Genomic DNA, 20,191 nt, shown 5'->3' on the forward strand with positions numbered 1-20,191 from the left:
TCAGTATACCTGTACCTTAACTGTATTTAATAGGTTAAATTTACTGTATGCTGAATATTGTTACAAGAGGGTATGGATTTTAATTTTTGGCGCAGTATTTTTTGAGGCATAAAAGTGAATAAAGTTTAAAGAAGTTATGTCTTCCCTAGCACTTAATAGAGGGATCCCATCATGAGAGGATCTAAAACAGGTTTTGGGTGGTGGATATCCCCACTGAGGAGTCTTAATATTATGTGCCATACGATTTGGCTGTATCGAGGAGGAAAGTTTTCATCACCTCAGTAGCCCATAAATGAATCGTGGCAACTTTAGAATTCAGTTCAGCTCAGTCGTTGGGGTCTCGGGGAATTCAGTATTGTTCCTGACTTGAAGGGGAATGTCATGCTCCTCTCTCTCCCGTATGTCTTTTTATTTTTTGGCTCATAAATATACCCAGGGATTGCTGTTGGTTTTAGTTCTTATCTTTTATGATATGATGTCAGTTATAATTGTAATTTTGCAAAGAAACATTAGAAAAACATGTGATACTGCATCTGCCGATCTCAATAAATTTGTGAAAATATTTTACAAATATACTCAGAATTTGTTACTGATTTTAGTTCTTATCTGTTAAGATACTGTATGAGCTGTAATTATGATTTTACAAAATAAGATAAAATAAATTATTAGAAAAAACATGCATGACTTGCTAAAATTTACTAGTGTTTTGTAAAAGAGACCCCACACATGATTGTAAATAGTCACTTTCAACTTCCAATGGAAGGTAGGGAAAATTTGTATGAATGTTTTTTTCTTACACCGTGTGGATTTGCATATCTTCCACTTTTTTTTTTGTTCAATTGGCCAACCTTAAAGCTTGCCCAGTCTGGGGGTTGCATGATATATAATTAGCCTTTCCCCTAAGGGCTACACAACAGTGTGTCTAACCAAGATACTCAACCTGATCTGGACGAGGTGGAAGGGACTGGTTACTATTGAGTAGTGCCTGACTGTGTGAGGCGAGAATGGGATGTTAGTCTGTGTGTGGGAATGTATGAGTCAGAAAGATAAGAAGTTGTATTTAGTGCCTTGTATTTCTCTTACACTGCAGTAATTATATCTTTTGTGACAGGCCTTCAACTCAATCATCATTTGTGGGTTGTGACATTCAGTTACAGTATAATAATTGTATCTTGTATATCTCTTGACAGAAAGTTGTTCTATAAAACAAATTTCTGTTTTGTGCATCATTTAGATTTTTTCATTCCACATGGCATGTCTCATTACTAACCCATCAGCATATCATTTTTCATATACCAAAAATCCTCTTTCCCTCAAATGGTGTGCTTACTTGAAGGTAGTATCCAGTGTAGCTAGCAATGCACAGTTTGATCTTAGTTTTGTACATCTGTTGACACCTGGGAAATTTTATGAAAATTCTCGCCATTCAGTAAGATTTGGTACTTGAACACTGTTGCACTGAGACAGAAGAGATTAAGAGAGTAGTGCAGGTAGGGGAAGTGCAAAGGATTTGAGGGGTTGCTGTTAATTACACTAATCCCAAGAAACCCCTGATGGCACTACCGTGTGGCGGGTATTGCCGTCAGTGCACCTCATGCGGTGCACCGTAGACTTTACTTAAGGTTCTTTGCAGAGTGCCTACGGGTCCTCGCTGCAATGCCTTCCATTCCTTTTACTGTGCCTTCTTTCATATTCTCTTTCTTGAATCTGACTTTCCACCCTCTCCTAACAGTTGATTCATAGTGGAACTGCGAGGTTTTCTTCTTGTTTCACTTTTCAAACATTTTACTGTCAATTTTTGTTTCGGCGCTGAATGACCTCATAGGCCCCAGTGCTTGGCCTTTGGCCTAAATTCTATACTCAATTCAATTCATTTACATACCAAAGAAATCTCTGGAATTTAATGTAACAAAACAGGAACTCATTGAATTGCACACAAGGAATTTTCTTCTTTAAATCCAGGAAGAAGTAGTAGTTCCAGATAAGAGTTTTTTTTAAATTATTACACCTCAGGCACAACAATATTCTCGACCTTGAACTGTATGAAGGATATAATGCAGATATTTACTTCAAAAGATACAAACTAGAAAATGGAGTTCCTGTTCTTCATAGCACACTTAAAAAAAAAATAAGTTGACATAGGTGACCTTGTCATATTTTATACAGGCTGCAGCATGCACAAAGAATCCCTAATGTGGCTTTAACTGAAGTTGGCTCTGCCTCATTTGAACTTTAGTTCTTTGTTGAGAAAACAATTGCTATTTTTTTCATAATAGTGGTCAGATTGAAACAAAACTGTGCAATCAAACAAAAAATTAGAGGAAAAGTAGTATCAACCAATCGGTCAATCAAGGTCTTAGGCCTAGAATTTAATACGAAATTGAACTGGAAAGCTACATTGCTTATATAAAATGTACAAGCAGAGATGTTTTTAATCAGATCTCATACAGCCAGGGGAGCTGATAGATTAACATTTTTACTTGTATGTAAAGCATCAGTATTAGCAGTAGTGGCCTAACATTAAAATCGTAGTCTTCTTATTCTGACGAATTAAGACTGCAATGGAGCTTAAAATTGTCTACAACTACATCACGGTAAATTGAAAGCATTGAGCCTCAACTGCCACTCTGTAACTTAGTAACTATGTGAAATGCAGTATAAATACTATACTGTACCAGGAAGAGATTCTCCTACTGAAAAGTTTGATCAAAAACCCATGAATAACATTCCCTACCCTTTCCATATAGAGCTAATCTTCTTAATATATTGACTGATATGAAGATCACATTTCTATCAGTACTAGAACTGCCTCCTTCTTGGACTACCTGTAAGGTCTGAAGTTGTATGTGTATTATTTGTCCAGAAATATATCATAATCAATAACATCATAAACCATAAGATGTTTAGGCCCTCACTGCAATTTATACTGCTGGATCCAAAAATATCAAGTGTATTAGTTGCTGCTGTATCAACTAAGAAAACAGATTTATTTTCGTTTCATAGTGAAGAGAACTGTGTGCAATAAAATCAACTCTTTAACCTGTGGAATTTTTTTTATGTGGGAATGAAGATTGATCGTGTAAACCTACCAACCTTGGATGGATGCATTCTTAAGTAAAAGGATCTTTGGTTCCCATGGAACTACTGGAACAGCCCACCACAAATTTTTATTTTCTGTCTGTCAACAATAACCCTTTATAACCTCTTATGTCACCCTAAAGTAGCATAAGAGGTTATGGAAAGCATCTTCCATGGCAAGCAAATGGTAGATGCTTTTGAGCATTTTGCTGAATTTATTTGAGGGAATCAGTCTTGAATCTGCTGAGTAGGATGTATTTGTCAGTGTAACCACTTGACATATTGCTTTTATCAAAGTCTTTGTGAATGGAAATGTGTGTTTAAAAGCATGTGAATGGAAACGCATTTTTAAAAACATTTGAATTGAAATGTATGTTTAAAAACAGATGTATGGCGTAAATCATTTGCTGTAGCCTGCCGTCCTGCAACTTAATTCTTCTGCAGTGTCCATATTCACGTCCATTTATGTAGCCAATGTGTTAAGGGTCTCGGCCAACTTTATCTGTCATCTTAAGCCCTAAATGCTGGCGTAGTTGTAATAATTTACATAAATTCCTTATGAGTTTGTTGTCCTATGAAGAGGCCATGATCAGCCATTGTCCTATGAAGAGGCCATGATCAGCCAGTCATGAAAGTGCTCATGGAGGCTAGTACTCATCTTGTTGGTCCAAAACATCCTTTAACAGATCAGAACATAAGACCTTGACTTGGAAAGCTCTCTTCCAAGATGAATCAAAGATAGTTAGTTGAATTTGGTGGATGAAGAATGGATGAAGAATTGAAAGTATGCAGCTTGCAGGTTCAAAGATGCTTAGAAGTCTCCTGTGGGGATGGACCTTCGGATGGAACTTGTTTGGGTGACTCGGGTCTATGGGTGATCTCTTGCCACTCTCCCAAGGTTTTTGGCACTAGAGTGGTGCTAAAGAAACCTGGTGACTCCAGTAATATTTCCCTTATAGTTTCTTTCCTCAGCATGGATTGAGCTGCTTTGTCGAGCACATGGAAATTTTCTGGGTCTGAATTGCACCTGTGAGAAGGGGATTTTGTTTCAGAGAGGGGAATCGGTATCCCCGATGTAGGACTTCTGTTTCTTGTAGTTCAGCTCCTGATTTCAGTTTCTCCTAAAGACAAACCTCCCTCTACTGTAGGAGGTGGAGTTGGTGAGGAGGGCTGGGCAATTCCTCTTTCCTTGCCTCTTCTTGGGGACTTCCATTGTCTCTTTTCCCCTGTTGGCATGAAAGGATGTGTATTGGGTGCATTGCTGGTGAAACTTGTTAGTTGAGTAGGGTGAATATAGATGTCTGCAGGTATGGTCCCATTGTTGAACATTTTTGCCCTTGTAGCTGTATTCATAAGTTTCTTTCTTGAGTACTTGACCTGTTCCTCTAGAAAGAAGAAGGTGCCTAACGGTGACTTCGCAAAGAAGTGACAGTTGATAAGCTTACAAGTCATTTGTATACTGCCCTTGTAAGCCACCAATCAGTGTATAGTGATTTAAAGTGATAACATTTTTGTTTTATAAATACAAACCTCATACTGTATTCTAGAGGACTTTCCCTCCATCTCCTTTGATTGCCACACATCTTTAGTTTAATGTAATAGTCAAGAAAATAATTTCTAACCACTATTCAGCTAGTCATATACCCTCTCTCCACCATAACTGAAAATTTAAGCATGAGTAATAGTAGGAGATTTATACAATTCATAGGACACATGAAATATTTGAAATCTGATTTTTTCTTATTAAAAATTTCCAAAAACTCTTGCCTACCAGTTCTGGTCTTGACAGTCATCTCAGGGTGATCATGCTATTTCGTTTACACATCCTTTTACCTGTACCCTGCATGCTTAATAGTGGGCACATAATTTATCATTGGTGCTGTCTTAATTAGCCTCAAAAAGTGTAATTTATATTTGCCATTGTTCTAACCAAAAAATATTTAATTATTCACTCAGGTGACGAGCGTGAGGCAGATCACAGATATCCTTACTCAAGATGTAGTTCAACAGGTTCCATCCACACACTTACATCTTCAGCTAATAATACAGGTAATCAGTTAGTCTGTATTTTATTGAACTTTCACATTCACTTTGGCAAAGACATGTTCATAAAAGTTTTTTATGCCATTAAAGGATTCTACAGTATATGTCATATTTGCAAGTAGTGTATAGAAACCCTCTTTTCCAAATAAATAGTCAGAAAATTTACAGTGCACCCATATGGTAAAAGTCAGGTGGCTATCAGCACCAGGTTTTGCTTACATTAACAAACCTCACCTCAGATATAAACAAACTGCTGTGGTCTCTTATCCACCAAGTTAAGCTACAGATATAAGAGCCCTGTAACCAAATGTTTTTGTAGTTTTGAACATTCTTTTTCCCATTACAGAGATCTCAAAGTGAAATACAACTGGATACAGAATTCAATCATAAGTTAGTTCTTGAGTGCTGAAGTTTTATCACTTGTTATTATTAACAACTGTATAATACAGCTGTCAGTAGCTTATTTTCTAGGCTACAAGTACATAGCAGTTATCTTTTCCTCATATAGAAATAAGCAACTATTGTAGCATTTGATTTATATGTTAAATCATAAGAGTTTTGAATATTACCTATGCCAAGGTCTAAAGAATACTAAGTCACCCCATGCACAGGTAAATTTGGGGGAAGTTGAGGGTAAATGGGGTTGAACCTTCTGAGGGGTAAGTTCTGTGACGTCATCAGTGACCCCATTCACTAACAAGCCATATGGAATGTTCATTTTATCATCCATATGGAATGTTCATTTTATCATCCATATAGAATGCTCATTATATTTTACCAAATGTTTAATATTAGTTTTTATATAAGTAACTTACCAAGTAATTACATAGTTGTTGGTTCCCTAACCTACAGCAGCTTAAAAATTCAAAGTTTGCGTGGTGGCGCCTCTATCATTAGTGTGTAGGTGACAAGGTCCTGCCCACCATCCGGGACTCAAGGGAACAATCCAGCGGAGAGCTCAATTCGTTTCCTGCCGGCTTCTGGTCGACATCGGAAGTTTTCATGCAGCTGCTTCTTCCCTTTTCGGCTTTTTCTTTGCACGAAGTATTCAGAAGTTGTTGCTTAGTGGCTTGCTATCATTGCTGAATTGTTGTTCGAGTCGACTTTAGGAAGTGCTTTAGTTAACAATGTCGGATTCCAGTTCATCCAGTATTTGATTTTGTTCTGAGGGTTGTAAACCTAGGCTAACTAAGTTTTCACATGATTCTCCTACAAAATGCACTAAATGTAGGAGGCAAGAATGTATTAAGGATAACACTTGCATAGAGTGTCAGGATTGGGAGGATGAGAAATGGAGAACCTTGAAATCTCATCTAGAGAAATTAGAAAGAGATAGGAGGAGGAAAGCAGTCATTAGGGCTGAAAATAGGGCCAATGCAGATTCCATTCCTTTGGATAATGTAGGGAATGATAGAACTACCACTCCTCCAATTCCTCCTTCTCCTATCCTAAGTCCTCCTATTTTATCATCTACTCCTGTTCCAGGTTCTTAGTGCCATTGCCAGCCTTGCATCAAGGTTCGATCAGAAATTTAGTGTACTGCCTAATACTGTATGGAAATGGGATCAGCTGTTAAATCTCTAATGGAGAAAAATGTGAGTATTGATAGTGCTGTGAATGTTGAGGTGGTGGCTGCCCATCCCACCAGTGCTCCTAGATGAAGGTCACTGTCCCGCTCCCCCACACAGGGGAGAAGACGTACTGGAGGTCCAAGGGAGGCTGGCGGGGTTTGCCGACGGGCAGTCGAGCCTGTCGTTTGCTCCCAGGCTTTGAATAAACACCATTGGAAAGACATTCCTGTGCATCAGCTTTCTTCAGGTTCGGAATCTTCCAGTCCGTGGAAGAAGCTCCCACATCACTACTCTATTTCTTCACGCCCGCTCGAGAGACATGCGGATCTTGGCGAAACCTCTCCCCTGGCTGTCAAGGGGTACAGGGAGACTAGCCCACAACCTTCCTGCAATTTTCAAGTCCAGCCTGATACACCTGCGCATCGTTGTCATTTGTTCGGGGACCATCCTGAGTGCTATAAGTGTTCTAAGTGGCCGACTTCTTCCGAGAGCCAAGTGCCCACCGACTTGCGCCAGACTTCCACTGATGAGCACCTGCCGTCTCGCGCCAGACTTCCACTCTAGAGCGCCTGGCGCCAACTCCCAAACTTCCGATGCCAACAGCCAAACTCCCAGCTTCTGCTTCTGGAGCCCATGCACCTTCTTCTGTTAATCCATCTTCCTCATCGGTCCAGGAAGATTCTTTAGCCCTACTCAAGTGCCAATTGACCGAGCTCATGGGATTTTTGAAGAAATCCTCTTCTGCTCCAGAGTCCAAGGATAAATCATTGTCTCCTATCTATTCAGAGGAGGATGAGATTGTTCAGGATGTGGTTCCCTCTTCTGCTTACTCGTCTCTTCTGCGTTTCCTCCTGGATAATTTCCCTTCTTCATGCCTGCTTCGCCTACTTCTCTAGCTTCTACTGTCCTCATGAAAAAGCACTTACATGCTGCTCTGAAAATTGATATGAAGTTTTTAAATTGCTTTTACTTCTCTGTATATTTTCTCTCATGGGTACTCTTTTTAATAAAATTCTTGTCACGTAACTGAAATCCATGATCATGAAAATTATTCTTTATTAGTTTTAAGTGTGGAGCATCAGAAAAGACACAGATATTGTGATCAGAAGCTGTTGGATTTGCAAATGCAGAATGATCGAGGCTAATGCCTAAAGTATTCCACAACCTAACTGGTTCAGGCAATGGAGATTGAAGGAATTTTGGTCCCCAACAAGGGACTCTACCCAGTTATAGGTCCCTCTGTCGACAGAAGTGAGAAGCGACCTTCTGTGGTGGTTGGCCAACGAAAACCTGGCAATGGGAGTGCCTCTTCATTCACCCCCTCAGGAACTTCTGTTCTCGGACGCCACTTCCAAGTGTTGGGGAGCACATCTAGAAGACCTGACTTTTGGTGTGTGGAGTCCTCAGGACAGTCAGCTTCACATCAACATGCTAGAGTTGAAAGCGCCCTTCCTAGCACTTCAGGAGTTTCAAGAAAGGGTGATGGGGTACTACGTTGTTCCGATGTCAGACAACACTACAGTGGTGGCTTATGTGAACAAACGGGGGTGGCTAGTGTCACGCCAGCTTCACTTGATAACAGTTCAGTTGTGTCAGTAGGCCATCAGTCTAAGTTGTCGGGGACAGGTTCTAGGGATGGAGTGGTTTCTGCATCAGGAGATAGCAGACTGGCTTTTTTAACTGTGGGGGAGACCAGTGTTAGACCTCTTCGCAAAAAGGTTCAGCAGCTAGAGATCAGTTGTTCAGTGGTTCCAGATCTTTTTGCGTGTCAAAGGACACCTTTCAACATCCTTGATGCAACCTCGATGTCTACGCCTTACCCCACTTTTGCCTGATCCATCATGTCCTGAACCGGACATGATGGCTACAACCGGGCTACAGGGCTGCCTTGGGATTGGTTCTTCGTCTGAAAGACGTGAACCTAACCTCATTTTGGGAAATCTCCATGCTGCTTAGAAGTTTTGAGCAGTCTTGTTTTCCTAGAGAACTCAAACCTCCGTTTGGTGATGACAGATTTGCCTCCTTTTCTATCTCTTCCCTTGGGGATTTTGTTGACAAGGATCCAGATGAATTACTCCTTTGTCATGTCAGACCACTGCATAGTTATCTAAAAAGACTCGACACCTCAGACCGGGGTGCCGAAGACTTTTTGTTAGCCCAGTCCGGGTCAAGAAAGAAGTGCCCAAGAATACCATTTCGTTTTGGCTACATGAAGTGACTAAGTATGCATATTCCTCATCATCAACTTCTACTGACAATACTGTGCATGCTAGAGCATATGACATTAGAGGACTAAGTTCCTCCTTAGCATTCAAGAAGAACTTGTCTGTTCATAGGATTTTGAACGCTAGTTCTTGGCAAACCACTTTCACCTTTTACCTTAGGGACATTGCCCATAGGTTCTTGGACACTTTTTTTATTGGGTCCAGTGGTGACTGTTCAACAAGTTGTGTAGCTCACCCAGTGCCCCTAGTGGTTCAGTATGTATCTTGCCTAAGATGATGGTATGAAAGTGAGAATGATTGAGATGTCTGGTCTCTTCTCTGTCCCCCTTTTTTTCCTTTCTTCTCTACCTATGAGTGGTATGAAGATGGATCCATCATACCCTGGAACTGGCTGAATATAGGTAAGTGAAATAGCCTGACTGTTAGAGTATTTTATATTCTATATGAATATACCTTTCAGTAGCAGTCCCTTCCTCTCTCTAGCAAGGGGAGAAAGGAATGATAACAAGCCCGCATAGGTGGCTACCTTAGAGTGTTATCTGAACAGATATAGCTCCTTAACTTCCTCCCATGCGATGAATCTCTGCATTGTATTTTAGCCCAGTAGTCTGAATGTTAGATACACACATATCTAATACTTCAGAGGCTTAGGTCTCCTCCCTTTGAATTCTCTTATCCAGGAGGTGTGACCAGGTGTGCTGAACCTCCAGTCAGTTCAGGATTCTCTTACCGCCCACCAAAAGTGAGCCTGTCATAATGTTAAGACCCAGGTTTGTTCTGCATATGACAAATTTTAAATTAATTTGTATTTTTCATACCTAACAAACCTGCGGTCTTAACATTTACTGCCCACCTCTAGCCACCCCCCCCTTTCAGTTAACCTTATGCCAGAAGAAAAACTAACATCACAAGGTTGAAGTTGGGTCACTGGCCTCCTACGTCATCTCCATGACAGATGCCAGATGCCACCAATATGTCTTGTTTCAATGATAGTGTGTCTTGAGGACTTTCCCCTAATAAGAGAGTTAAATTGAAGTATGGTAAAGCTTAAGAAGTTGTACAGCAAGGTGTTAAGAGACTATGGAGATAAACAACTGTTAATCATCATGTATTTTAGTGTTACCACTATGCCTTTTTTAATTTCAGATGTAACTGATGATGAAGATTCAGACCGAGGAAGTCAGATGAGCTACAAAGAGCGACGCCGGGAAGCTCACACTCAGGCTGAGCAGAAACGACGCAATGCTATCAATAAGGGATACGATTCTTTGCAAGATTTAGTTCCTACATGTCAAAATTCAGAGCAAGGTCAGGGTTACAAGATGTCCAAAGCCACTGTCTTGCAGAAAAGCATTGATTACATTCAGGTAGAATGAATTCTCATTGTTTTATTTGAATTCATGTCATTTGTATTTATACAGGTAATATGTGAATAATTAACAATATGCAGTAAATAGAATATGATTACTTGATCATAGTTCTGTTAAAAAGGTTTTGTTAAGAAATTAATATATATTCTGTATAGTGAAATGCCATCATATTCAAAAGTGGGTTAGATGGTGTTATATATCAGTTTAGAGATATTTTAGCCAAGTATAATTCTTGATGAAATTTTAAATTCAGAATTATGTAAGTATTGAATTAAAAGTTAATCATATTATAAAAATGTAGAATTGAAGATTGTCGTATATATTGATACGTTCTTTTATGGGTGTAGCATAATTTAATACATTCTTTTAAATGTATGGTTAATATCCAGTATATCCAATAATCTACTCACATTATTTCCTTTTGCTTCAAGTTTCTAAAAAAGGAAAAGAGTAAGCAAGAAGAGGAGGTTGCTGCACTGAAAAAGGAATTTGTTGCCTTAACTATCATGAAGCTGAACTATGAGCAGATTGTCAGTGCCCATCAAAGTCAACCTGGCCAACACAGCAAACAGATTTCAGATGATGTAAAATTTCAAGTGGTAAGATTGAAAGTTTTTTATTAGTATCTCATAAATAATTGAAAAAAAAAAAATTATTTAGCATTACAGTGTGCTTAGAGAAAGGAAATTTCCATTTTTTCATACACAGAACAAACCTGGGTCTTAACATTAGGACAAATCTTAGAGTGCCAGTTGGAGACCGGTAAAAGGCAATATAATTGTATATGCAAGGAATTGGTGGCTTCTGGCATCTGTCACGAGCTTGGTGGGTGACACCACCGGCCCAAGGTTGGTCTCATGACGCCTTAGTTATTCTTCTACCGCCTTGAGTGAGGACGTCTCGTTCTTTCTCTCCTCCCTAAAGCCAGTTTTTTCTTTGCCTGTGTTTTTCTCTTCTGTGTTTTGTGTACAGGTTTTGTTTGATTGTGAGCAAGTGTTGTGGGTATCATGGAATCCCAAAACCCTTCTACAAGCTCCAACACTATCTCCCGCAGGACTCAAGAGGAATGTCCTGGTGTAGGAGGTTATCCTTGTTTGCGTTTCGTAGCCTCCATGATTGCTGATCCTCATTCAACTTGCAGTAGGTGCAGAGCAAATGTATGTAGTGAAGATAATCCTTGTTGAGAATGTAATGTTCTCCTGAGCAATGGAAGAGGTTCGCCGAGAAGGGGTAGTATAAGAGGCAGATGAAGACACCATCTTTGGATGGTCCCCCTTTTACCTCATTGACGGTACAAACTCTCCTCTCGATTCTGCCTCTTCGTTGGTTAGATCTCTTCCAGTTGCTTCATCTTCAGTTGATGGTTGTTCTCCTTCCATTTCTCCCGTTGGTTTGTCTTTGGAATTTTTGGGAGTGGGTTTGGGGATAGTGTATCTAATGTTGTCCTGTCTCACCCTTTGGGGAGTGGGGAGGCATCGCCATCTTTACTCTTTGTTCCAGCATCGATGCGCAGAAGATGTCGAGTATTTGGGCATCATTAGGCCCCTCAGGAGTACCAACCTTAGATGGTCTTTTGCCCCACTTCATGTCTTCCTGCATCCCAGCTCTGACCCCCCCCAGGTCTACACTATATGCGGTAACATTCTGCGACATCTAGTGCGATGCCGATGATACCAACCATGTATCATTGTGGGTCACCTCTTGTCCTGCCTACACAGTTACCAACAGCCTCCACACATGATTCGTCTGCTTTAGTGACGTCACAACAGGGACCCTCTTTGATGTCACCATACGTTCCATCTGCTCTAGTGATGTCACAACCAGGCCACTCTATTACGTCATCAGCTGTTCCGACTACGGACTCCCTTGTTCAAGCGGTTACAGAGAGATTTGACTCTGTCATTGAAGAGAAGTGCAGTCACACTTGTAAGAAGAGACATGGTTCTCCTCCTTCTTCTTGTTAATCATCGTAATCATCATCACCGTCGTCGTTGCCTGCTTCTCCTGTATGGCTGCCCGTCAAGCATTGGAGGGTTAGGAACTTTGCTTCTGATTCTAGAGCCAAGAAAAGAAGGAACACTCCTTCTTCTTCGAGCCAGGACAGTCACATCCCAGCATTGGACCACAACCATTGCTCTGCCACAGACGTTCTGACATCGGCACATTGCTCTTGCTTTCCCATGGACGTTCAGCATTGTAGGAAGTCTGGTATAGGGAAGGATCGGGACTCTATGGCTGTTGCCCACAGTCATGGTTCTTCTGCGATGGGCTATGTAGGGGTATCATCGGGAGATGTGCGGACTTCGATAGATGATACCTCTTGTCCATCGGCTGCTAACCCTCAAGGACTTCTCTTAAAGAGGAAGGTAAAAGAAGTGTCCCCAGTTCATCCTGTGAAGGTTTGGAGGAAGGACAACAAGGTCCCAGTCAAGAAGTCTTGTGTACAGACCCTCCTGCTAATGTCCGTTCAGTTGGGGATCCTGTCGGCGTTAGGGACTGCGATCGGTCGTCTTGCTCTCGCTCCAGGTTTTGGTCGCCCAGAGAGGCTAGTGATTCCTCTCTAGAGTTTCACAACTGAAGACATCTGGGTAGGTGTGACTGTGATTCTTCACCAGAACATTCAGTCTCGATGGCTAGACGAAGTTCATGTTCGAGATCCGGTAGCAGAGATCACGGCCGTCGTACGTCTTCCCAGGGCTGTGGACGGGACATGTCCAAGCCGTGAGATGATTCACATCTGTCATGCAAGAAGGGTTCTTCTGTTTCTAGAGCGAGTCTTCAAGATCTTTCTCCACCTTCCACTTGTGTACATTCCACACAGGAGGTGGAAGATTTAGAAAACCATGAATTTCTTTCTTCTTATGCTGAGGTTATTGATCTTGTTCGCAGTTCAGTAATCTTTCTAAGCGACTGAAACTCCTGCTATCACTCCTTTTGGGTTTGAAGAAGGACTTGAAAACTTCCTTTGAGTTGCCCTGCTCCGGACATGCAGACTCAGTCCTTTATCATATGAACTCGCTGATTTCGGGTTGTGATAACTCTCTGTGGTCGAACAGGTCATTCAAGTTTCTTCCAGCTCCTCTTCCTCACCCTAGAAGATATTGTACCACTCCAGTAATACCTCTTTTGGGTAGACAGATTAATCCGGATGTCACCCGGTTGAAACTAGGGCTGACTTCAGATCAGGTTAGGATGGAGTGCCCCTCCCTTACATTTCATGAAGCCACTGCATTGGAGTCTATGGCTTCTTCTGTCTTCCAGACTGCCTCTCGGCTGGACTTATGGTCGACAGCAGTGGCCAGAATTTCATCATCGGCTTCTGCAAGAGACTCGGTTGATGATGCGGCTTATATCAGATTGCTCCAGTCAGGTTCAAAGGCCATCTTGTACCCGACACATCTGAGTGCCAATATATGGGCCAATCTCCTGCTAATGAGGAGAGATGCAGCCCTCGCCAAGGTAGCTTGGTCTGTCGATGTGGATTCCTTGTTGTCCTTACAGAACGGTGATTTGGATGTCGCAGTTGCTTCTCCCTAATGATAGACTGGTACAGCCAGCAGTAAGTAAGTCTACGACTGCTTCGCGACTCACTGTTGCAAGACAAATGCAGCAACATCTTATCAAGAAGACGGTAAGTCCAACTTCTCAGAATAAAGCCCCTCAACCTGCATCGTCGATGAAACCCCCCCCCCCCTCAACAGCAGCCCTTTCAGAATCATTCTCAGAGAGGAAGGGGCAATAGGGGCAGAGGCAGAGGTGGGAGATGGTAGAGTGGGCGCCCCTCGCCACTTCTTGCCACCAGTGGGGGAATGCCTGGCAAGCCTTTGGGCTATGTGGCAGAGATTCGGGGCGGAGCTGTGGTTAGGAGATGTCCTTCAGGTAGAATATCTGCTCACATTCGACTTCACCCCTCCTCTCTCAGATCGCCCTCTCCTTCACCTGACCTATGATCAAGGATGTCAAAAACACCTAGCCCTCCAAGAAGTGAGGAAGATGATGGAGAAGGGAGTAATAGAGCAAATAAAGTGTTCTTCTCTGGGGTTCTACAGCTGAATCTTCCTGGTCTCCAAGGCCAGTGGTGATTGGAGGGCAGCCATAGATCTGTCAGCGTTGAACATTCTCATCAGGAAGATGAGGCTCGGAATGGAAACTCCACAAATAGTCTTGGCAGCCGTCAAGGACAATGACTTCATGCTGACCATAGACTTGAAGGACTCGTACTTCCAGATCCCTATTCATCCTTCCTCCTGGAAGTGTCTTCATTTCAGTCTTTGAGAACTGGTATTCCAATTCAAGGTGCTGTGCTTCGGGTTGACGACAGCTCCTTAAGTGTTCACAAGAGTTTTCACACTTGTATCGACATTGGCTCATGCTTAAGGGATCAGACTCCTAAGATATCTTGATGACTGGCTGGTCTTGGCGAGTTCCTGGGAAAAGTTGATTCAGGATGGGGAATGGCTTCTCCAATTTTGTCACAGCTTAGGCATTGTGGTAAATTTGGAAAAGTCCAATCTCCTTCCAAGTCAAAGAATTCTATACCTGGGAATGATCTTAGACAGTAGCATAAAGAGTCGTTCCTTTGGAACAGAAGATTGGGAAGTTCAGGACAGTGGCTCGTTCCTTCCTGTCCGAATGGACACAACCAGCTCAGTGGCAGGTTATTCTGGGCTTGTTGACAACACTGGAGAAGTGTTTCCACATGGCTGTCTACATCTTGGATCCTTATAGTGGAGACTAAAAGAATTCTGTTCTCCAGCAAGGGATCCCCCTCACATGCAGGTCCCTCTGTTGACAGGAGTGAGAAACGACCTACTGTGGTGGTTGGACGACGACAAGAATCTGACTGGGAGTTCCTCATCATTCATACCCTCCGGAACTGCTACTGTTCTTGGATGCATCTTCCGAAGGTTGAGGGGTTCGTTTAGAAGACCTCCTAACTTCCAGGTTGTGGAGCCTTCAAGACAGTCAACTTCATATCAGTGTGCTGGAGCTGAAAGCAGCCTTCCTATCACTTCAGCAGTTTCAAGAGAGAGTGATGGGACACTGTTGTTTTGATGTCGGACAACACTACAGTGATAGTTTATGTGAACAAACGGTGGCTGTTGTCTCACCAACTTCACCTGATAACAGTCCAATTACACTAGTGGGCTATAGACAACTCAGTGGAACTTGTGGCCAGGTACATTCCAGGCAAAAGAAACATAGTGGCCGACAAGTCGGCAGAGACAGATTCTGGGAACAGAGTGGTCTCTGCATCAGGAGATTGCGGACAGGCTATTTCACTTGGGGGGGAGGCCAGTGATAAACCTCTTCACTACAAGATTCAACAGAAAGTTAGAGGTCTACTGTTTGGTGGTTCCAGACTTGTTTGTCGCAACATCCCTGGGACAGCCTGGATGTACAGTATATGCCTTCCCCCGATTTTGCCTGATTCGTCATGTCCTGAACAGAGTGATGAGGTTCCAGAATCTCAATATGACTAGTAGCTCCTTTATGGCCACAAGCAGAATGGTTTCCAGATCTGCTGTCACTACTATCAGTAGTTCTGAGAGAGAGATACCCCCTTGGCACAATCTACTATGTCAACCTTATGTAGAGAGGTACCATCAGTCGATAGGTTCACTGTCGCTTCACAGATGGAGACTATTAAGCACCTCCTGCGAGTGAGAGGCTTTTCAAGGAGCAGTGACTCAAATGTTGGGATACCTCGGGAAGTCTATTTCATATGTGTGCCAGGGGAAGTGGGCCGTCTACTGTGATTGGTGTCATCGACGGGGTTACTCTCCACTCAGAACCTCTGTTCAGCAGATGATTTCCTAATCTTTCTCAGATTGGAATAACATGTTTCTGTTTCTGCCATAAAGAGCTACAGGGCTGCTTTAGCTTTGGTTCTTCAGATGAAAAACGTGGACATAACTACATCCAGGGAGATGTCCATGCTGATTAACTTTGAGCAGTCCTGTTCCCCTAGAGAGCTCAAACCTCCTGCCTGGGGTCTAACTGCTGTACTGAGTAGCCTCACCCCAGCTCCTTACGAGCCCTTACATCAGGCTTCGGTTAGACACTTGACCCTTAAGATAGTTTTCCTGCTAGCCTTGGCGTCATCAAAAAGGGTGGGTGAGCTATATGGTCTTTCCTATGATGTCAAACATACCAGGGGTTGGGGGTCAATAGCCTTCGAGTTTGTCCTAGAATTCGTGGCTAAGACTCAAAATTCTTCCATTCAGGATGACAGGTTCACTTCCTTTTCTATCCCTTCGTTGGGAGACTTTGTTGACAATGATCCAGACAAATTGCTTCTTTGCCCTGTTAGATCATTGCGTGCTTATCTAAAAAGGACTTGACATCTCAGACCGGGTGTTGAAGGCTTTTTATTAGCAAGAAAGAAGTGTCCAGGAATACAATCTCATTCTGGCTGCGAGAAATGATCAAGAATGCTTACTCCTCATCGTCAGTGTCTACTGCCAATATCGTGCATGCAAGAGCACATGACTTTGGAGGATCGAGTTCCTCCTTGGCATTCAAGAAGAATGCATTTGTTCGTAGAATTTTGAATGCTGGTTCATGGCTTTGCCAAACCACTTTCACTTCCTTCTACATGAGGGATGTTGCCAGCAGGTCATTGGAAACTTTTTCCTTGGATCCAGTGGTGGCTGCTCAACAAGTGGTGTAGCTCATCCAGTGCCCCTAGCGGGACAGTTTGTATTTTGCCTAAGATGTTGGAATGAAAGTGAAATGAACGAGATGACTGGTCTCCTTTCTTTTCCTCTATCTTCCTTCTTCTCTACCTGCGGGCGGTATGAAGATAGTGCCATCCTAAGCTGGAACAGGCTTGATACAGGTGAGTGAAACAGTCATGCTGTGAGAGTACTTGTTATTAATATAAGGATACCTTTCATTAGCAAACCCTTCCTCTCTCTAGCAAGGGGAGAGAGGAATGATAACAAACCTATATACGAGGCTACATCGGTTTGTTATTGGAACAGGTAGCTCTTCATCTTCAGCTTATGCAATGAATTTAGGCATTGTACTAAAACCCTGAGCCTTAGATACACACATATCTAAAGGTTCAGAGGCTTAGGTCAGATTCCTTAGAATTCTCTTATCCAGGAAGATTGACCAGGCATGCTGAATCTCCAGTCGGCTCAGGATTACTTACTTCCCACCAAGAGTGAGTCTATCCTAATGTTAAGACCCAGGTTGTTCCATGTATGAACAAATGACAAATTTTTAGTTAATTTGTATTTTTCATAATTAACAAACCTGTGGTCCTAGCATTTAATGCCCACCTTTAGCCACCCCTCTTTCAGTTTACCCTGTGTTGGAAGAATAACTAAGGCGTCACGAGATCAACCCTGGGTCGGTGATATCACCCACCTTGTTTGCGACAGGTGCCAGAAGCCACCAGTTCCTTGCATATACAATTGTATTGTTTTTTACCGGTTTCCAGCTGGCGCTAGAAGATTTATCCTAATTTTAAGACCACAGGTTTGTTAGTTATAAAAAATACAAATTAATTAAAAGTTTTTCACTTTTTTATGATGAATATATGATATTGTCATTACAGATTCTCCTTTTAATTCTTATGGCCTTTTAAAGAGAAAATGCACAGTAGCTACACTAAAATGGGACCTGATAAAAGATCTCTGCTAACACACTTCTGAGTTTGGGGCTGTAAATGCCAAGTGTCCACTAGGACTTTGAATTTTGCTCTTGCATTATTGCAGAACTCTCCAAGATTTATGTTTAAAATATTATTTTATCTGCCTTGATGTTTCAGTTGGCAAAATGATAGCTTACCTTATTACTGTACTGTATTTGTCTACAACCCACCTTTTGCTTTGGAACTATGATGAAAAAGGTCTTACGAGGTATATTGTAGTAACACCCCAACTTCTAGACTTCAGCTTGTCAGATTTCTTTACTATTAGATGTGCCCAATTCTGGCCAAAAAGAAAGTAATCAGACTTTTTTGTTTCTGCTTTTTGCAAGTAAAGTATGTTCACTTATTTTTTCTCATGTGTTAAAAGTTCTAACTGTAGTACAAAGTTATATATGTATATATACAGTTACGTATGTAATGTAATTTTCAACTTTTTAAAAATGAAACTGTCACTCTTTGTGTATCTAGTGGTCACATTGTAGTGGCTTTTTCTTGGACATATTTAGTGCAGGGTACAGGCAGTCCCCGGTTATCGGCAGTCTCGGTTTTCGGCGATTCGGTTTTATAGCGGTTTGCAAATATATTCATAAAAATATGGATTTTTACGGCGCGATGTCCGGTTATCGGCGCATAAAGCGCTGAAATATTTCCTACTGGGGCTTATGGCACTATGTTCTGGTTATCGATGCCATTTTCGCTATCAGTGCCATAAGAGACACCCTCCTGGCAGTAGACGGGAACTCGTTTCTGACCATACAATGTACTACATTTGACCTGAGAACGACCTTCCTGCTGCCCGGGTCAGTCACGCATGCGCCCGGGGGAAGAATGCCAAACAACCCACAGCATCAGCCAGCCATGATATCATCACTTGTATTCTGCCTTTCTTCGAGATAGGGTGACTCGCTGCTAATACTTTTGTTTGCCGCCTTAGTGTGTGTGTTTCGTGAATTCACCATGGCTCCCAAACATCAGAATCCTGCATCTAATGGAGGTGCCAGTAAGACGAGGAAGTCGATATCATTGGAGACTACATCGTTAAGCATTCTAAAAAAGGTGAGACTTTATTTTTCTTTAGGCTGTTTGGAGCTGAGTATCCATTGCCATCAGGCCAAGGTTTACTTGTCAGTTCATTGAATCTGGCATTAAAAATTTGTATAACTACTGTGCAGACCATAGTAAAGGATTAGGCAAATGAAATTGCACATTTTTTACGAGAGTTATTACATATTAGGTAAAATATCTGGCAGCGACACGCTAGCATGTCTGCCCTGGATGCCGCCTGACACGCTTCCAAAAAATATACTTACCTAAGACTTCACATGCTTATATATTATTAATTTGGCAGTTAATTATAACACATTTTGTTAATAAAACTTTGCTCTTTTGCAAGGTCTCTTAAAGTTTCATTTTCTTGTGGTTTGTGACCAAATAAATACCGAATGATCAATTGGCAGTTACAGTAACTCATTCTTTTATAATGAAACTTCAGTCTTTTGAAAGGTATCTTAAAGTTTAATTTTGTTGTTGTTTTACCGATTAAATATTGAGTGAAAAGGTGCAAATTTAGCAATCAATATGTCATGGGCAATATTTTACCCTATTAAAGATTATGTTTATGTATTGGTCTTTTGAATGTACAGTATACTACTGCAGTACTGTACAGTACTGTAGTATTGTACTGGATGCAGATTAGGGGGACAGCATGTAGCCGAATTTTTATAAGAAATGCCCTGCCTTGGTTAAGCTAATGCTTTTCTTTCAGGTGAGACAAACACTGAAATCGGCTATGCCCATCGATTTAGCAGAACTACTTATCCTTGACTATAAAGTCAAGGATAAGGAACATGTTTTACAACACATGAAAGGTGGTGCTTCAATGATGGGTGTTACTCATGGTGCTGCTACTACTAGAGTAGGCAAGCAACAAAACCCCAATCTTGTGGAGATGGGCCAGTTATTGATGGTCTGGCTTGAATACCAAAACCAATGAAATTTTCCAGTGAGCCTTGGTTTGATTCAGGAGAAGGCTAGGGAGTTGCATGAGGCAGTAGTGCGGAAGAGAAGGGAATGTAGTGGAAGTAAACCATTTGTTGCCATCAGTGGTTGGTTTAATCATTTCAGGGCCCGTGCAAATTTGCACAACCTTAACCCTTTAACCGTTTAGTATATATATATATATACGTAGCGCACCAATGATAGCTGAGCTGTTTAGTACGTATATATACGGGGGGCAGATGT

The 20,191-nt window shown here is 41.7% G+C and overlaps 1 protein-coding gene across 5 annotated transcripts in view; it reads left to right on the forward strand.

Annotated features, from left to right (window-relative positions):
- Positions 1-20,191, forward strand: part of bigmax (helix-loop-helix-leucine zipper transcription factor bigmax) — a 39,507-nt gene that overhangs the window by 3,654 nt on the left and 15,662 nt on the right. For 4 of the 5 annotated variants that reach the window (XM_067091303.1, XM_067091306.1, XM_067091304.1 and 1 more), the window contains exons 3-6: positions 5,035-5,127; positions 10,064-10,284; positions 10,719-10,886; positions 18,848-19,006. In XM_067091303.1, coding sequence (XP_066947404.1) covers positions 5,035-5,127; positions 10,064-10,284; positions 10,719-10,886; positions 18,848-19,006 — 641 coding nt within the window. The remainder of the gene's footprint in view (positions 1-5,034; positions 5,128-10,063; positions 10,285-10,718; positions 10,887-18,847; positions 19,007-20,191) is intronic. The other variant, XM_067091307.1, reaches the window with a different exon arrangement.

Source organism: Macrobrachium rosenbergii, chromosome 48, assembly GCF_040412425.1.
Source record: "Macrobrachium rosenbergii isolate ZJJX-2024 chromosome 48, ASM4041242v1, whole genome shotgun sequence".
NCBI classification, from domain to species: domain Eukaryota; kingdom Metazoa; phylum Arthropoda; class Malacostraca; order Decapoda; family Palaemonidae; genus Macrobrachium; species Macrobrachium rosenbergii.